This window comes from Schistocerca gregaria, chromosome 1 (assembly GCF_023897955.1).
Source record: "Schistocerca gregaria isolate iqSchGreg1 chromosome 1, iqSchGreg1.2, whole genome shotgun sequence".
NCBI lineage: Eukaryota > Metazoa > Arthropoda > Insecta > Orthoptera > Acrididae > Schistocerca > Schistocerca gregaria.
In genome coordinates, this window is record NC_064920.1 from 217,355,377 (window position 1) to 217,369,080 (window position 13,704).

The window sequence follows — 13,704 nt, forward strand, 5'->3', positions numbered from 1 at the left end:
TACTCTATCCTGTGCAAGCTTCTTCATCTCCAAGTACCTACTGCAACCTACATCCTTCCGAATCTGTTTAGTGTATTCATCTCTTGGTCTCCCTCTACGATTTTTACCCTCTACGCTGCCCTCCAATGCTAAATTGGTGATCCCTTGATGCCTCAGAACATGTCCTACCAACTGATCCCTTCTTCTAGTTAAGTTGTGCCACAAACTTCTCTTCTCCCCAATCCTATTCAAACCTCCTCATTAGTTATATGATCTACCCATCTAATCTTCAGCATTCTTCTGTAGCACCACATTTCGAACGCTTCTATTCTCTTCTTGTCCAACTAAACTATACTCCATGTTAACAAATTTCTCTTCTTCAGAAACGCTTTCCTTGCCATTGCTAGTCTACATTTGATATCCTCTCTATTTCGACCATCCTCAGTTATTTTGCTCCCCAAATAGTAAAACTCCTTTACTACTTTAAGTGTCTCATTTCCTAATCTAATTCCCTCAGCATCACCCGACTTAATTCAACTACATTCCATGATCCTCGTTTTGCTTTTGTTGATGTTCATCTTATATCCTCCTTTCAAGACACTGTCCATTCTGTTCAACTGCTCTTCCAAGTCCTTTGCTGTCTCTGACAGAATTACAATGTCATCGGCGAACCTTAAAGTTTTTATTTCTTATCCATGAATTTTAATACCTACTCCGAATTTCCTTTACTGCTTGCTCAATATACAGATTGAACAACATCGGGGAGAGGCTACAACCCTGTCTCACTCCATTCCCAACCACTGCTTCCCTTTCGTGCCCCTCGACTCGTATAACTGCCATCTGGTTTCTGTACAAATTGTAAATAGCTTTTCGCTCCCTGTATTTTACCCCTGCCACCTTCAGAATTTGAAAGAGAGTATTCCAGTCAACATTGTCAAAAGCTTTCTCTAAGTCTACAAATGGTAGAAATGTAGGTTTGCCTTTCTTTAATCTAGCTTCTAAGATATGTCGTAGGGTCAGTATTGCCTCACGTGTTCCAATATTTCTACAGAATCCAAACTGATCTTCCTCGAGGTCAGCTTCTACCATTTTTTCCATTCGTCTGTAGAGAATACGCATTAGTATTTTGCATCCGTGACTTATTAAACTGATAAGGACATCCGGTATGTTCTGCCAGTCGTAAAAGGTGACAAAAAGAACAAACCACTAATAGGGCTAACCCCCCTTTTAGTGTGATTAGTTGGTTCAGGACAGAACTAATGAAGCCTCGGACAAGAGCTGTCAATTATTGGGGACAACGCTTGAACCCTATGCCCGTCCACAATGGTAACGTCACTGCTAGCCACACGGAAAATGATTTAAATCCAAATGGAGGTGTTTTGCAGGATATGCTTCCTGCAACCATTCTAGAAGGAAAACAAAGACAGAGGATGAGATGGTCAGATGAAGTTAACAGACACCTCATGTTCTGTTATTACCAAGCAACAAACTTAGGAACAAACACAACTGGATACAGATCACAAGTATACACAACATATATTACCAGACACCCAGAATTAAAATTTTTAACAGAACAACGACTAGCTGATCAGACCCGAGTAATAATAAAAAATAACAGGATACCCCAGTCAGAATTAGAAAACATCAAACAACAAGTACAACAAATACCAGAACAAAATAATGTGCAATCGGAAGAAGAAGAAAATACAGTAATGGACTCAAATATCCCAGACCAAACAAACAAAGAACAACAGGCATCAATTAAACAATCAGAGGAAAACGAAATCTTAAGACAGCCACCAGAACAAGCACAAATAGAACACGAAGTGACACACATGTTAGATATAGAAGAAAAATTTCAGCTGACATATATAGAATACAAAGACACAAATACTGACATTAGACCATTCTTGCATAGACCACCAAATAACCCACAAGTCGAATCAACAATAACAACTATCAATACAATCATACACAACAAAATAAATGAAAATACAACCATGGAATAAGTTAGAACTACTGATTTATATAGGAGCACTCACTACACTAAATATACACACTAGGCAGAGATCAGAACCAACCAACCCACAGAAGAAACCCACAAAACCAGCATGGAAACACAGGCTACATATCAGAATAGAACAACTGAGAAAAGACATCGGACAGCTAACACAATTTATAAGGAATGAAATATCAGACAAAAAACGAAAAAGGTTAGGTAAAATCTCACAACAAGAAGCGATAGAGCAATTAGATGAAAAGAAGCAGAAATTACAAGCATTGGCCAAAAGACTTAGAAAATACAAAAAAAAAGTGAAAACAGAAGGAAACAAAACCAAACATTCAACACAAACCAAAATAAATTTTACCAGTCAATAGATAACACACACATTAAAATAGACAATCCACCTAACATAACAGACATGGAACACTTCTGGAGCAACATATGGTCAAACCCGGTCCAACATAACAGGCATGCACTGTGGATACAAGCAGAAACAGACACACACAAGATGATACCACAAATGCCTGAAGTGATAATTTTGCAACATGGAGTTACCCAAGCATTTAATTCTACGCACAATTGGAAAGCCCCTGGAACAGATAAAATAGCAAATTTCTGGCTAAAGAAGTTCACCTCAACACATTCACATCCAACTAAATTATTTAACGGTTACATTGCAGACCCATACACATTCTCTGATACATGTACACATGGAATAACTTATCTGAAACCTAAAGATCAAGCAGACACAGTAAACCCAGAAAAATATCGCCCCATAACATGCCTACCAACAATATGCAAAATATTAACTTCAGTCATTACACAGAAATCAATGACACATACAACACAGAAAAAATTTATATATGAAGAACAAAAAGGCTGTTGCAAAGGAGCATGAGGATGTAAAGAGCAACTGACAATAGACGCAGAGGTGACGTATCAAGCTAAAACTAAACAAAGGTCGCTACACTACGCATACATTGATTACCAAAAAGCTTTTGATAGTGTACCCCACTCATGGTTACTACAAATATTGGAAAAATACAAAGTAGATCCTAAATTGATACTGTTCCTGAACATAGTAATGAAAAATTGGAAAACCACACTCAGTATCCAAGCAAATAATATCACATCACAGCCAATACAGATTAAGTGTGGAATATACCAAGGAGACTCATTAAGTTCTTTTTGGTTCTGCCTTGCTCTGAACCCACTATCCAACATGCTAAATAATACAAATTATGGATACAATATTACTGGAACATACCAACATAAAATCACACATTTGCTTTACATGGATGATCTAAAACTACTGGCAGCAACAAAACAACAACTCAATCAATTACTAAAGATAACAGAAGTATTCAGCAATGATATAAATGTGGCTTTTAGAACAGACAAATGTAAGAAAAATAGCATAGTCAAGAGAAAACACACTAAACAAAAAGATTACATATTGGATAACCACAGTGACTGCATAGAACCGATGGAAAAAACAGATGCCTATAAATATCTAGGATACAGACAAAAAATAGGAATAGATAATACAAATGTTAAAGAAGAACTAAAAGAAAAATGTAGACAAAGACTAACAAAATTACTGAAAACAGAATTGACAGCAAGAAACAAGACAAAAGCTATAAATACTTGTGCTATACCAATATTGACCTACTCATTTGGAACAGTGAAATGGAGTTACACAGACCTAGAAACGCTCAATACACTTACACGATCACAATGCCACACATATAGAATACATCACATACATTCAGCAACAGAAAGATTCACATTAAGCAGAAATGAAGGAGGAAGGGAATTTATCGACATAAAGAACCTACATTATGGACAGGTAAACAATTTAAGAAAATTCTTTATAGAACGAGCAGAAACTAGCAAAATACACAAAGCAATCACTCATATAAATACATCTGCTACACCACTGCAATTTCACAACCACTTCTACAACCCTTTAGATCACATAACATCAACAGATACGAAGAAAGTAAATTGGAAAAAGAAAACACTACATGGCAAGCACCCGTATCATCTAACACAGCCACACATCGATCAAGACGCATCCAACACATGGCTAAGAAAAGGCAATATATACAGTGAGACGGAAGGATTCATGATTGCAATACAGGATCAAACAATAAACACCAGATATTACAGCAAGCATATTATTAAAGATCCCAATACCACAACAGATAAGTGCAGATTTTGCAAACAACAAATAGAAACAGTAGATCACATCACAAGTGGATGTACAATACTAGCAAATACAGAATACCCCAGAAGACATGACAATGTAGCAAAAATAATACATCAACAACTTGCCATACAACATAAACTAATAAAACAACATGTTCCCACATACAAGTATGCACCACGAAGTGCACTGGAGAATGACGAATACAAATTGTACTGGAACAGAACCATTATAACAGATAAAAAAAACACCACATAACAAACCTGACATCATCCTCACCAATAAAAAGAAGAAATTAACACAACTAATCGAAATATCCATACCCAATACAGCAAATATACAGAAGAAAACAGGTGAAAAAATTGAAAAATACAACCAACTAGCTGAAGAAGTCAAGGACATGTGGCATCAGGATAAAGTTGACATTATACCAATTATACTATCAACTACAGGAGTCATACCACACAATATCCACCAGTACATCAACACAGTACAGCTACATCCAAATGTATATATACAACTACAGAAATCTGTAATTATTGATACATGTTCAATTGCCCGAAAGTTCCTAAATGCAATGTAACATATACCGTACAGTTACAAGGAAGTCACGCTTGATCAAGGTCCGCGTCACTTTCCATTTTTAACCAGACGTAACGCCTGAGAAAGGAAAGAAATAATAATAATAATAATAATAATAACACTTTTCATTGAGATTCTTAATATACATGTCTTTTAATGTGTAGTATATAATCCATTGTTTTATATGACTCACAAACTTGCAAAGAATTGCAGCAACAGTCAAGGAAGTAGAGTTGTTCTATAGGCATATTAAGCTGCATATGTTCTGTCACAGGAAACAATTTTCTGTCGCAATCATGTTTCCTACACTGATTTGCAACATATTCACAACTTTGTTTCTTGTTAAGGTCACTTTTCACACTGATAGCAAACATTTCTCATAGTGTATTCACATCATCTGCAATGCCATTTTCCATTGTTATTTGTATTGTGTGCTACATTATGTCTAGTGATGAGGAAACTGATTTCGTATGTACTGGCGCACTATTAATACTCAAATATTCAAACAAATGAAAAGAAAGCCGATGTCATCAATGGAGGACAAAAACAATCTATAGAAGAGCTGGCAGAATGACTTGGTACTGGAGCTGAACATGGAGATGGCTCTGTGTTCTGTAACTTAACTTCATTGTTTTCCACTGATTCTGAAATCGTAGCAAATAAGGTAACATCATTTGTAATAAATAATCTCTCTCTCTCTCTCTCTCTCTCTCTCTCTCTCTCGCACATGTGCACAGACACACACACTCACAAGATTTGAAAACAACTATTCCAGTCAACCAGAGAACTTGTTTTTGTACTTTGTTTGTTTGACAATGAGAGATTAATTTCAGAGTCTTGTTTATTTGTTTCTCATTTCAAAGCCAGTTGTATCTGAAATAGCTTGTGGATACGTGATGGAAGTTCTGAAGCATTGTGTAATGACAGTTAAATGAAAAAACATTGTTAAATATCAAACAATGGAAACTCTGGTCTGAACTGCCAGAGATGACATTCATGTGTGTGAGTTGTTCTTGCTTGTGTGGATGAACAAATATGTGTTTCTTTTTATGAAGAAGGCAGTGACTGAAACCTAATCTATAAATATCTTTTAATTGTGTCTGTCTGCAACTTAAGATGTCATCTTTATGGTAAGTAACTATCTGTCTTTCCTTACATTGTTAAATATGTATTTTATCAAATTTTCTTTTAAAAACTGAATTTATATTGCCAAAGTACATGACTGTGTTCCTTGGTATCTATGTTGCTAATGAATGTGACGGGGAAATCGACACAAGTTTTTGAAGCAAGAACACATTCACATATTGTTTCATCAGTGCCTCCTGTATTTATGGCAGTTTCTTCAGCATGCAAGTCACATGCTCATCATTGGCATAGGCTTCATCATTATATTTATTGTCCTGCATTTGAATAATTTGGTAAGTGATTGAGAAGGGGCATTACAGCCACCTTGCTTTCTAACAATTCATTTTAATTTTTTTCTGTGGAGATAATGATGTTACAGAAGAGCCAGCACTTACTCTCAATATCAAGCCGTCCAAAACTTGGAATACAATTGATTTCTTTCAGATGCTAGTGAGTGAGAACAACTGGCATGAAAAAGTGCATGTATTCTCATAGGTACTTCATTTTCATGTTGTGTGAGAGCAATTGATGGAAAACACATATTGTCACAGTGCCCTGTTGCCTTATGAGAATGAGTTCTACAGTTACAAGTTGTCATTTATCATTGTGCTACTTGCTGTCATTGACAGCTGTGACAATATTTTCCATTGCGGAAAAACATTATGAAACCTTATCCAGGGAGGCATGTTCAAGGTTCAAAAGAAAGAACTGTTAATTTCTGATTGTCTAGGGCTAGAACAGTTGGAGAGAACACATTTGGTATTATGGTTTCAGTTTCTACATCTTCCAAAAACCTATGTTGTTGCAACCTGAGAGGGCACAAATTTTCACCCTTACAGCTATGTGTGTCTATAATTTTTTAAGGCAAAATGCTGCAATGAGGAACCAATATACTTCACAAGGAAGCTACGATTCATTCGATTTAAGGAAAGATGAGATGATCCCAGGTACACAGAGATGAGATGGTACTGTATTGCTTTTTCCTGCACTACAAAACATAAAACTCAAAACTTTTAACTCATATAAACAAATCTTTGACTAGTTTACATATTATTTTTTAAGTCTATAAGGAAGTGTACCATGGCAAAATAACTGTGGATGGATGATACTGTAGTGTATAAAATACAAATAGAAGATAAGCAGTCATAATTTTTTATATCTCTTTGTCGATGGTGTCTGTATTTTAACCCTTTGAACATCATTGAGAAATTGCAGCAGGAGATAACTGAATCATTTAAATTTGTATACAGTGTCTGTGTCATTGGCCAATTTTTTTGCTACAGTATTTTTTACTTTTATGCCCTCCCATCAATATTGCATGAAAAGTGATTGAATTTTCTTCTTGAAGCAGTTGTCAAGAACAGTAGCAGTTTTCTGCAGAGACTTATTTTTTATTACTGTTCTTATACCTCTTATATTGAACATTCCACGGGCACTCTTGTGTGTGGTACAGCAATACCAACTCCAGTGTTTGTCGTCTTGTCCACTCCATTAATTGCAAAACAAACTCAATAGTTGCCCATGAAAACACACCACAAAATATATATGCTTGTGCCATGTAGCGGTGGTGTTCGGTAGGTGGCTAGTAACATTGTTTCCTTTGATGTGCACTGACGCTGCTATTGTTAACTCTTTCCGTTTCAAAACATGTTGCAAACATCAGCTGCAAAGTAGTAGCTTAAATAATGATATGAAACACAGTTAGAAACATATTTGGAGCACAGTGTGAAAATGACTTTATTCCTAATCTCTGTTTATGTCCTTCCTGTATGTATTAAACACAATTAATTTATCTTGGTGCAGCATGGTATTTGCATAGAAAAATTGATTCATCCATTTGTTTTGTTGTAAATTACAATTATTCAAATTTCCAGCTGAATGCTTGTAACAAAAATTCTTGATCATAATGCTTTCCCTTGGTTTTCCAGGACAAGGCACTTCTGTCAAGAATTCCTGGACCAGGAAGGATGATCTTCTGCATGGAAGTTGTGAAGAACAGGGTAAATTTTAATGTGACATTTATATATTTCTCTAAATACTTTTTATTAGTAAGATTTCAGTAAATCCCTTGTGTTTAAACATTTTTGAATTAGTTTAATGTGAGCTGCAAAGGTGGTGCAGTGAGTATCACATTGCACTTGCATTCAGGATGATGGCATTTCAAATTCCCATCTGCCTGTCCTCTTTTTTACCCCCACTAAATCATTTAAGACAAACAGAAAGAACATGGTCAGTTTTGCTCCCTATCTGTCCCCCATTCTGCACTTGTTCTCCACGTCTCATGACCTCGTTGTAGACAGGGCACTAAACCCTAATCTTCCTTCTGTTACTTGGAGGATACTGATATAATAAACAATAATTGAAGACTTTTGATTGTAGCAATAGATGTGCTGTTATGTTAGCATAATTGCTTTTTGTGTTATGGAATCCGTGTTCATTGCATCCTCTATGTGTAGATTTTGGAATAACATAATTAGTGGTGCATTGTGTTATGCTTCATGAATGGCCAATTAGTAGAAGGTTAATATCTGTAGTCTTCAGTTATTACACATTCACTTTTGTATTAAAGTCGTTTCCGTGCTTAATCCCATATATATATCAATCACAAACATCCAGCCTTCAGCGAATTTGTGTCCAGTAATCAAGCACACAAGTTCACTGAAGAATTAACAATTATTGTAAGCATGTAAATGTGAGTGACCTGTTTCACTATAGATGAGGAGTATTTCTTCATAAAAATTCATTAGATTCCAAACCCATTAGCAAACAAAAATTGTGCAACAGTGCCATACTCCAGGGCTGTAAACCTATGTGGAGAGGCAATTATATTGCAGCTGCTGTTTCGCTTATGTAAATATTGGTTGTCTGTTCTTGAATGTCATTAATTATCACAAGAATAATACTGCCATCAAATGGTGATAGCCCCAAGTGCCTCTTTGACGTGTGTTTGTAGTTCATGTAAAGTTATGCAATGGGATATACATCTGTGGAATTGATTTTCACACAGGAAATTATACTCTATTAAATTTTAAGGATGATAAGGGAATTTGCACCATATTTTTTGTATGAAAGCTTGGTTTCGCGGCAATATGACTTAATAATTTTTTTTTCTTTCTCAGGCTTCCAGCCGCATCATGTGGCTAAAATCACACGAGCTTTTGACCAAGCTCTCCTCAGTCATTGTCAAGTGGTAAGAACGACTGCTGTGTCGCCATGGCCGAGTTGTTATATAGCCGCACAGCTGGCTGTGACTTCACTAGTGCTCTCTTCCACGCTGTATATGGTAATGTTTTTGTCCCGCGTCCGTCGTGCCCATTTTTAACCTCACGATGACCAGGTCCCAGGCTGTGCTGAGCTGCAAACTGCTGTCCTTGTTGATGGTGTTTTCAGAGGTTTTTTTTATTTCAATAGCTTCTTTTATGACACTATCCCAAAATCCCTTCATCCTCATAACGACAGATGTTTCGTCGAATAGAATTCGATGTCCATTTTCTAAGGGGTGTTCTACTACGGCTGATTTTTCTGGATAGTGTAGGCGTAAGCACCTCTCATGTCCCGTCCCATGTTTCTCCACAGTGCGTTCTGTTTGGCCGACGTAGTAACAACCACACTGACATGGTATCTTGTACACTCCAGGCGTTGTAAGTCCTAGATTGTCCTTCACAAGCCTCATCAGCTGTCAAATTTTTGCTGGGGGCCTGAACACGGATGAAATGTTATATCTCTTCAGGAGCCATCTAACTTTACTCGACACTGTACCACAGAAAGGCAAAAACACAAGTTTCTTGCTTTCTTCTTCAGTGGTGTTCTCTACTCCGTTGGTGTGTTTCTTGCGTGTCACACCAGATATAGCCTGTGACACCGTACCCATTTTCCCGGAAGACTTTTCGGAGGTGGCTCAGTTCTAGTGACAGACTTTCAGCGTCTGAGACGACTTTAGCATGATGGACGAGGGTATTCAGAACGCCAAGTTTTTGTGCCAAATGGGAGCGTGCAGATACCGATCTGTGTGTGTCGGTGCTGAGGTGCCCAATGGTTTTCCATTGAACACGGACGTCAGGGAAGGGCAATGCACCATCTGTTTCGACTTTTATCATAAACTTGATGTGGCAGTGAATGCTGTTCAGTTCTTCTAAGAATTCTCCCAGTTTTTCATGACCATGGGGCCAGATGATAAAAGTGTCATCAACGTAACGATAAAAGCAACTTGGCTTAGTTGGAGATAACGGTTGGCCATGGGTGGAGTTAATGGGCTTCCCATAGCCATGCCGTCCAACTGGTCGAAATACTGGCTGCCATGTAGGAAATATGACAATGTCAATGTGTGCTTAAACAGCCCCACAATTGTGCTGTCAAATAATTGGGAGAGAAGATCTATACAGTCTTTGACTGGAACACGTGTAAACAGAGAGACCTCATCCAAACTAACCATTATATCTCCTTGACTAAGATGCAGTTGTTTAATTCTGTTGATAAAGTCGTTGGTGTTCTTGATGTGATGCACACGACGACACACATGCAGTGCAAGGAGCCTGGCCAGGTGTTTTGCCAGGTTGGAAGTGGGTGCCCAATGAATTCTCCTCTTCCTCTTCATCCCATTGTGAACACCACAGTGATGTCACAACCAGCAGTGTGACTATATAACGTCGCGGCGACGGCAACACAGCAGTCATTCTTACCACTTGACAATGTCTGAGGAGAGCTCGGTCGAAAGCTCAAGGGATTTTAACCACCTGACGTGGCTGGAAGCCCGAGAAAATTTTATTAAACTGTATTTTTTATCTGCCATTGAGTAAAAATGATTGAGTTACATACAGGTAATGGAAAATGAGCAGCCACAATTAACTCTGGGTACAAAGAACAGATAATTCTATATGTGTGGATATTCCTCAAATATATGATGGTGAAGGAAGCTGATAGAGAATTGTGTTCTTATGTGACTGTAGAAAGCTGAATGGTGATGGTCGACAACAGTCCTCACAAAAACTCACAGAAGAAGATATTAACTTATTCATATTTGTACTCAGACAAAATATCTGTACAAAATGAGACTAGTAACAATGAAGTGTCCAATTTTGTCTCAACACAGTATTTCAGAAAGTATTTATACTTTTTATATACGTAGCATTTCAACTCTCTCAGCAGCACTGACCACATAGGTCTCATTGTTTTACAACATTTTATCCACTCTCTCGTAGGCTTTGCATTGTGCACATTTCATAATCCTCTGTTGCACTAATTGTTTAGTTGATATAATTAATGCTGTGTTACAGGTGACGCACGCGTGTGTGTGTGTGTGTGTGTGTGGGCGTGTGTGTGTGTGTGGGCGCGCATGCGTGCGTGCGTGAAATAAATTCACTGTTTTACCTACACTCTCATGCAGTATGTATTAGGTGCTCATGTTAACCATATGGACAGATTTATACAATGTAAAAAAATGTTCATTTAACTACTATATCATAATGTTAGACCAGTCCTCTTGCATCTGGGTAGATGCACATAGGAAAAATTGAAAGAAAATCTGTTGTGTGAATATTTGCGTAACAGTTAACTATGAGAAACTAAAATATTATAAACATAATTTCAGGTCATAGCATCAAGTAAAGCAAACAACAGACTAGAGGCTTGGAGCTTTCCACCTGAAATCAGAAAATACATGAAAGACATTAGGCACCGCTGATTGTGCATTCCATTGCTGTATTGAGAATTTTACACTTCAGCATTGTAAAGGTATTTATGCCAATTTCAAAATGAAAATCATATTTTAATTTCAGAAAAACGTGTTGTTTATATGCATTGTTTTCAAGAACAGTATCTCCAAAATGAAACTGAAATCAAACAGATAAAGCTGTTACTTTCATGCAACAGTAGACAAAAATAGGTACATCTGCTATGTAATAATATTGTTTATCTGTATTTGATCATACTTCAAATTTATTTTTCCTGTTTATTTGTCACAGTGTGAGATTTTTTTTAATGCCATATTTGTCATACTGGTACTGTAACTTTAATCCAAGGTAAAACGTTAATCTGTTACCCCACAACAAAGTATCTTATAAAACTGAATTGAAAGTGTCTTGCATCATTTCAGCATTTTTGTCAAACTGACTACAGGCCTTGAAAGGGAGATCCAACAAAATAAAACACTATGCAAAGTAACTGTCTGTTCATCAAAGAAATGGGAGTATGAGTATCAAAACCATATCCTCAACAGTGCATCAGTTATCGAAACACTGCTCAAATGAAATATTCCAATCTATCTAGACACTTATTTCACTTCTGTCCATCAGTCCCTAAAAATAGGGGTATAGGGAAGTGCAGGGTGGGGGATGCACAGGAAGAAGGAATCTAGATGTTCGGTGTATTTTTTCACTAACACGCTTCCGAAACTGATAACAGTGAATGAAAATTAAACACAATGTGAAGCTGACTCACATATTATTTCACTAATTTACTTCTATTTTTGTTGCAGGTGTTACCTAACATGTAAAGATGATGGCCATTGCTGATCGTCAGTCAAGCTGTTCTCCAGGGATATGAATTTCAGAGAAGTCTCTTGACTGGTTTTAACTTATTTTATGACTCCTACCTAATATTTTCATTGAAGAAATGCCATTATTTCCAATGACTCGCCTGAGTGCTATTTTGTTTAATTAGGTGGTCAAGAATCTCAGTTCAGTGACTATAAATGTACTAAATTTGTGTGTATGTGCAGTTGTTGCTATTGTGAGACCAGTTATGAAGGAAAAGTACTATCTTTAAGCATAAACATTGTTTGATACTGATATACAAATGTACAAAGTGTGCATAGTTTTGATTAAATTTATAAAATGGGGTAGGTTCTCTCTCATAAAGTGTAGATATTTCTGATACTTGTGAATATACATCTTTAACAAAATGTAAAAGATAAGCTTGTGGATATGTGGGATTTAATCATTACATCAAAAAGTTTGTTACTTTATCGACATTTTAAATGTTATTCATTTCTTGATTGCATGTTATTTTAGCATTGTCATTTCTTTTCAGTTTGAATGCTTGGTTTCAGAAACCATTTTTATGTTAAAAAACTACCGTGGAATTTAAATTCATTCCATGTTTCACACAAAAAATGCTGCATATTGAGCAAGTACATATTAACTCTGCAGTGGGAGGGATTTTGATTTTTTATAGTGAAACACACAAGCTTTCTTATGAACAAACAAACAAAAAAAATTGTTTATGTTTGACAGGTTAAAATACTTTTAAAGACGTTTTGTCCATGACCATTGTGATATGTGTTTTGTTTTTGAAACCATATTATATTTTTTTTGAATTATGCCTCATGAGTTGACCTTTCTTCATGAATGACTTTTATTTTCATAAGAGAAAAGTCATGGGTTGCTGATCTTGCACAGAGAAATGAGCTATTACTTTGATTTACTGGTGTTTAATATCTTACAAAAACCTGACTGATTACATTGATTTCACTGATACATCAATAATTAGGTAAGTACTATCCCTTTGGAAATTCTGAATTTATACGAACTGTTGGTAATATACAACTCATTTGATTTTAAACGCATTCATAAAATGTGGTTACAATCTTGACCAGTTTCATCCATACATTGGCCGTCCTCAGAATCCATATTCTGAAGGTTACCAACATATCCTGTCCGTCCAAAATGTTTTCAGGCTAGACGAATAAAAACTAGAGAAAAGTTAAGATGTTCTAATGATTCAGATGTTCTGCATAGTCCCCCCACCCTCTCCCTCCCCAACATTCATACAACCATGTAAAACTGTCAAGAAAGTCCTTCTGTGGGAT

At 36.5% G+C, this 13,704-nt stretch overlaps 1 protein-coding gene across 2 annotated transcripts in view; it reads left to right on the forward strand.

Annotated features, from left to right (window-relative positions):
- The window catches only part of LOC126337228 (uncharacterized), a 204,113-nt gene extending 190,891 nt beyond the window's left edge, over nucleotides 1-13,222 (forward strand). For both annotated transcript variants that reach the window (XM_050001449.1, XM_050001450.1), the window contains 3 exons: nucleotides 7,829-7,900; nucleotides 11,488-11,630; nucleotides 12,373-13,222. In XM_050001449.1, coding sequence (XP_049857406.1) covers nucleotides 7,829-7,900; nucleotides 11,488-11,580 — 165 coding nt within the window. In that variant the 3' untranslated portion in view covers nucleotides 11,581-11,630; nucleotides 12,373-13,222. The remainder of the gene's footprint in view (nucleotides 1-7,828; nucleotides 7,901-11,487; nucleotides 11,631-12,372) is intronic.
- Nucleotides 13,223-13,704: the final 482 nt, after the last annotated feature.